Source organism: Stigmatopora nigra, chromosome 15 (genome assembly GCF_051989575.1).
Source record: "Stigmatopora nigra isolate UIUO_SnigA chromosome 15, RoL_Snig_1.1, whole genome shotgun sequence".
NCBI lineage: Eukaryota > Metazoa > Chordata > Actinopteri > Syngnathiformes > Syngnathidae > Stigmatopora > Stigmatopora nigra.
This window is the reverse complement of record NC_135522.1, coordinates 700,839-706,838: the sequence shown is the minus strand read 5'-3', so window position 1 is coordinate 706,838 and position 6,000 is coordinate 700,839. Positions and strand designations below refer to the sequence as shown.

The following is a 6,000-nucleotide window of genomic DNA, read 5'->3' as shown; positions in this document are numbered from 1 at the left end:
CTAAACACAACCCCAAGCTTCCGAAACGTCTGATTAAATTAACTTATCCGTCTTTACAATGCAGTTAAATAGTGGCACATGACACTCACTCACGTCGTGCGCACTTCATTAAAACTGACAAAAAAAGAGGGGCGGGGCCTGAAGAAGGAGAAGTCAACAAGAACCAATAGAATCCCCGAGCGCTCGGCTCGCCTGCAACCAATAGCGGACGAGGGGGCGTGGCTAGGGAGCGTGAAGTGAAACGTCCAAATGAGATGTGCTCACTTGCGCTCGTGTTTGGAAAGCGTTCAGTCCAGGATGAATGAAAACAGACGCTGAATACGCAAGATTGACGTTTTGCTTTTTGTCGTCCACGCCGGCAGGAAGAAGGAGGCGACCTTTGACACGCCTGCCGTAAACGGGCGCACGCCATCATGTTAAAAATGGCCGAGGAGCAAGACAAGTGCACGGGTGGGCAACCCTGCAGCCCGGCGGGGACCAGTAGCTCCATGTCGCAGGACGAGTCCGACTCGGACGCGCCATCCTCGCCCGGCGGTTCCGACGGACACGCCGCCGCCGCCGCGGCTTCTTTACTGGCCGGCTTGGGAAAGAAACTGGACGCGGAGGACGACGAGCGCTTTCCGGCTTGCATCCGGGATGCCGTGTCGCAAGTGCTGAAGGGCTACGATTGGTCGCTGGTGCCCATGCCCGTGAGAGGAAACGGCGGGCTGAAGAATAAGCCGCACGTCAAGAGGCCCATGAACGCCTTCATGGTTTGGGCGCAGGCGGCCAGGAGGAAGTTGGCCGACCAGTACCCGCACCTGCATAACGCCGAACTCAGCAAAACGTTGGGAAAACTTTGGCGGTGAGTTAAAATTTTCCATTTTCGACCAATCGTGGGTTCCTATGAATTTCCAAGTCATGGACTATGTTGTTAAAAACTTTTCCTTGCCTTTAAATGAGCAAAAAAAGCATTAAAGCAGCCATTCCACTTATTTTTGGTCTCCGTTTGTCAACAGTTTGCTTTCCGAAAGCGAAAAGCGACCATTCGTGGACGAGGCCGAGCGCCTGAGAGTCCAACACAAGAAGGACCACCCGGACTACAAGTACCAACCCCGGCGGAGGAAGAACGTCAAATCGGGTCAGAGCGACTCGGACTCTGGCGCCGAGTTGGCCCAGCAACAGAATCATCATCATCCTCATCCTCCTCCTCCTCCGCCTCCTCATCATCATCACATGTACAAAGCCGAACCCGGGATGGCCGGACTCGGAGGGATGGGCGATGGCCACCACCACCCAGGTACGCTCCAACTATCAACCCTATTTTGGCATCTGTATTCTAATTAGCGTATTTTCTGGACTATAAAAAAAACGTTTTTTTTTGTCATGAATTGGCTGACAAATACTAAAGTCGGACTTTCTGACCACCAAAAGACTGTTACAATGTTTTTTTAGGTTCTGTTGCCAGAGGTTAAAAATACCAAAAAATGGCCGACCAAAAATGTCACCCTTTCTAATCACACTATTTTTTTTCCTCTTTATTGGGTCGTGCGACTTACAATTTTTCTGTATATAAAAATTCTGTATGTTAGTTTTTTTTCTCTCAATTCTATATAGTTTTACATGATTTAGTAACATTTTACATAGAATTTGCGTGGACGCAAACAGATACAAATGTCTGGTTTGAGTTTCCCGTTACGTTACGTACCACCACTTTCTTTCTTTCCACCAGGTCAACCCCACGGCCCACCCACCCCTCCCACCACCCCGAAAACGGACGGCCACCACCACGGATCCAAACACGAAGCCAAACACGACGGTCGTCGCCCGGGCGACGGCCGCCAAAACATCGACTTCAGCAACGTGGACATCTCGGAACTGAGCACGGACGTCATCAGCAACATGGAGGCCTTTGACGTGCACGAGTTCGACCAGTACCTCCCCCTGACCTCGGCGGAGCAGGCATCATACGCCGCCTCCTACGCTGGCTCGGCGTGGAGCCGCAAGAACGGCGTCCCCGTCTCCTCGCCGGCCGAGCCCCGCCTCCACATCAAAACGGAGCAGCTGAGCCCCGGCCGCTACGACGAGCACTCGCCTTCGGCGGCCGACTACAGCGCCTACGGCGGGGCGGCGGCCTGCGCGGCGGCGGCAGTGGCGGCGGCCCCCTCGCCGGCCCCCTTCCCCGCCTCCCAGTGTGACTATAGCGAGTCCCAGGCCCCCAACTACTACAACCCTTACTCGGGGTACCCCTCGGGTCTGTACCAGTACCCCTACTTCCACTCACCCCGGCGGGCCTACGGCAGCCCCGTCCTGGGCGGCCTGTCGGTGGCGCCGTCTCACGGCCCCGGCGCCTCGGGTTGGGACCAGCCCGTCTACACCACGCTGACACGCCCCTGATGTGGACGGAAGGGACGGAAAGGACGGAAGGGACGCCTGGCGCCGCCAGCAAAAAAAGAAACTGAAAAAAAGTGCCTGCTGATTTTCTACCAGAGACTTTATCTTTGCAACACTTGACTTTTTCCACCAAGAAAACGATTCCGTGAGGACGGATTAGCTCCTCCCAGCTTGTATATTGACCCCGCCCCTAACCCCAACCTTGTAATTTTTGTTTTTACAGCATGCACTTCAAGTTGAAACACTAGCCTCTTTTACACACGCGTCCGAGAACTAATAGAAAAGCCGGCGTGGTCAGAGGGAAAATTGGCCGCATTAATTTGGAGTGGGAGAGGCGGCGCCGATTATTGGAGCAGGGACCAGTTGAAATGAATTGGAGTCTAACATTGTTGAGTCTAAGATTTGAGCAATTTGACAATATGGTGGAAAATAATCGAGTCAAAACATTTGAACGTATTTATGCCATACCGTAATGCTCATAAAATGGTTCAATTTTAAAACTTGAAGCGCTCTCTAATTCGCCGTTTTGAGCAATTTTCAGAAGAAATTTGGAAATTCGCAAAGTCTTTAAATCCTATCAAATGATCAATATGCCCAAAATCGCAAACTTTAAGGCAACTTTCAACCAATTATTTATGAATACATCACTATTTGACAGCTACAAAACTTTCCGATTTCTGATTGGACGACGACAACGCTAACTTACGGCGTACAGTCGGAAACGTAACATTCCGTTCCCATTTTTTTCCAAGAACACCATTCCGTTCAACAAAACAAAATGGTGGGCAGCATAAAAGTTTTTTAAAAAGTGGCTACTAACTCATTCCTGCTACGTGAACCATTTTGAACTTCCCACACATCAAGTCTTAATTAACAGCTCTTAGCAACAGGTTTCAAACCGACAGTGTAAAAGTCTTATAATATATATTTATGTTCTTGCATTGTTGCCTTCTCTTCTAGTGGTTTATGCACATAAAATGTGTGGTTTTTATCATGTTTTTTTTTTCGATTTTGGCTTGGGTACAAAAAAGCGTCATTCCGATAAAGACAGAAAAATAAAATGTGGCATTCCTAACGACGGCGGGACGGAACAGGTGTCGGACAGTTCCGCCTGGCAAATTGCGATTCGTCATGACATCGGGTTCAAGGAAATGGGATAAAATAACACGGCTCGCTCTGAGTGACGCGTCAGCTGGGCGACACATGCTAGTTCGTGCCCGCCACGATTCTAAGCGGAAATACGCCGTCGTTTCGGAACGGGAGTCGGAACGGGAGTCGTTTCGGGAGTCGTTTTAGGAGTCGTTTCGATAGTCGGATTGGGAGTCGAATCGGAGCCTTTTTTTGGCCCGAGTGCCTTTATTTAAAAAGATTTTCTGTCAGTATTCGACCAATAATTTTTTAGGGAAACGCGATTGTTTTATTAACAGTTTTTTTCCCGTTTACGCACACGCCAAGCTAACTCATGTGCCAGCTGAATTTACCGGGTGTTTTTATTTTTTTTCTTGAATAAAATGTTCTTTGTAGTTCATATTGTCTTTCTTTCATAGTCATGTGACAAATGCGTTTTTTGTTTTTTTTTTACAAAACGCAAATGCAGTTGTTTGTTATCGTTTTCTTAATCGTATTTTTTAGCGATTTACGATACTAATCGCCAATTTATCGGATCAATCAAGGCTGTTAATAAGACGATAGCCAAAAAAAATATTATAGTTTTATTTTGCGACGGTTTTGTTGCATGGATAACGTAAAATTCTTTAAAAAATGCTGTGAAAGTACAAAAAAAAGTATTCAATTGTGGCTATAAATTTCTACAACTTTTCACTTGATTTTGTCTTTGAAAAACATTTTCCTAAGGTCAAAAGGTCAAATAATATGCCAAACAAAATAAGAATACAGTTTCTCCCATTTGTGTCCCCCCCATATTTGCCAAAAAATCCTTCTTAAAGGCATTTTTCTTATTTTCCTTCCTCTAAAATGCATATGTTTCTTATCCCAGCCCTCTAAAAAGTACATCAAAACTTCAACCAAAACAAATTCCGCCAATTTTTACACATTTTTAGCCTCATTTGATTCAATCCCACCCAGAATGAACATCTCTTAACAACGCCGACTTGGCTAACGGCTAACCCCGAGTTCTGCGTTATTATTATTCCGTTCGGAGGACGAAGAACGGGGAGGAAAGAGTCGGCTCTGGCGTGCATGCCGAGCCCAACCCGCTGCCAGGGCCGCACTGCTGAATTTTAATGATTCATTATGCCGCGGAGGGGCCTCATTGTGTCCCTTTATCCGGAGCGCTAGAAAGGAATTAATTGGACAGAAAATGGAAGGGCAAGGGGGGGAACTGACAAACCATTAACGGACTCCTGAATGGACAATTATATGCACACACGGGACCATTTCCTTCCTTCCCCCTTCTCTCACTGTCTCATATCCCCCAAAAACACCAAAAAATGACTAAAAAACATACAAAGTGTAGAATGATATGGGCGCTCATCATGGACGGGTAATAAAAGAAGATAATACCACAGCAGATGGGCTGTGGGTGGCTCAAAAAAAAAAAAAAAAAAGACTTGTTTTTCTTCCCTCAAAGTGCTTTTTTTCTTCTTTTTTTTACACTCGTGTTTGCCAAATACTTTCAGGAGAAACTCTTGAGAAAGAACAGGAGTGAATAAAAGTGAGGCAAAAAGCCTCGTCGGGGTACTCCGGGTCCAGTTTGACTGGAAGCCAGCCACTCGTTTCCGACTGGGGAAAATGCGCTGGAATGTGAAAGGTCGCGTATTTTTTGTCCATTTTTTTTTGAAGGAGAGATGGTTTGCAAATGCTTATCGGGTTGCAAATGTCTTTTTTGGGGGGAAAATTGGATAAGGATGGTGGAAAATTGTTTTTGGGGGGTTTTGTGTGACGGATTTTGGAAGAAAAACATTGACGCGTGCAGTGGAATTGAATCTGTTGTACTTTTTGGGGGATTTTTGTGCAAAGTAATGCCAACTCTTGTTGTTTGCTTTAAATAAAACACAAAAAGTGAATTTCTATTTGTTCTTTGTGGGGTTAGTGTCATTTTTATGGACAAAACCTGAGTTTTTATTCGAATGCTAGCAACAATTAGCTTTATTTTGGTAAAAAGACATTTTTGCTCCATTATTTTGCTTTAAACAATAGTTTGTACATTATTTTGTACATAAACCTTTGTTAAGACTATTTAAAGATAATTTTAAGTCAAATTAGTGGAGAAAAATATCCTTGATGGGTCCTCACAACCTCAAACACTACTTTTTTCATTTCATCTTTTTAGCAGTTAGCCGTTAGCTGTCCTGTTTTGGGTCATGTGACTTTACCCACGTTTTCTGAAAGGCTTTATCATGAGTAAAACATGTTTAAGAAGTTTTAATAACTAATTTTTATGACAAAACAGGGCCTAAACATGTCCCTATCCTTGATTATTTGAACCGTTAGCTTAGCTTAGCCTAGCCTCGTCCTAACGAATGAGCCTGGCTGACTCCAGGCTTTTTTTTCCTTTTCTTTTTAAATCTTTTTTACAGAGGGACAAAGAAACAAAAAGTGAAGAGAGAACTGTGAAATGGGGAAATTAGGAAGCTGATTTAGAATGGAAATAAAATGCTTGTTGAT

General features: G+C 45.4%; 1 protein-coding gene across 1 annotated transcript; it reads left to right on the top strand.

Moving 5' to 3' along the window:
- The first annotated feature begins 279 nt into the window (after window positions 1–279).
- Window positions 280–3,896, top strand: LOC144208830 (transcription factor Sox-8-like). Its single transcript, XM_077734854.1, has 3 exons — window positions 280–844; window positions 999–1,279; window positions 1,712–3,896. The coding sequence occupies exons 1-3, from the start codon at window positions 414–416 to the stop codon at window positions 2,374–2,376; spliced, it is 1,377 nt and encodes a 458-aa protein (XP_077590980.1). The 5' UTR covers window positions 280–413; the 3' UTR covers window positions 2,377–3,896.
- Window positions 3,897–6,000: the final 2,104 nt, after the last annotated feature.

Excerpts from the sequence above, each read along its gene's own strand:
- LOC144208830 (XM_077734854.1), top strand. The coding sequence starts at position 414 with ATGTTAAAAATGGCCGAGGAGCAAGACAAGTGCACGGGTGGGCAACCC. Across the intron at positions 845-998 it reads ACGTTGGGAAAACTTTGGCG|TTTGCTTTCCGAAAGCGAAA; the intron begins GTGAGTTAAAAT and ends GTTTGTCAACAG. Across the intron at positions 1,280-1,711 it reads CGATGGCCACCACCACCCAG|GTCAACCCCACGGCCCACCC; the intron begins GTACGCTCCAAC and ends TCTTTCCACCAG.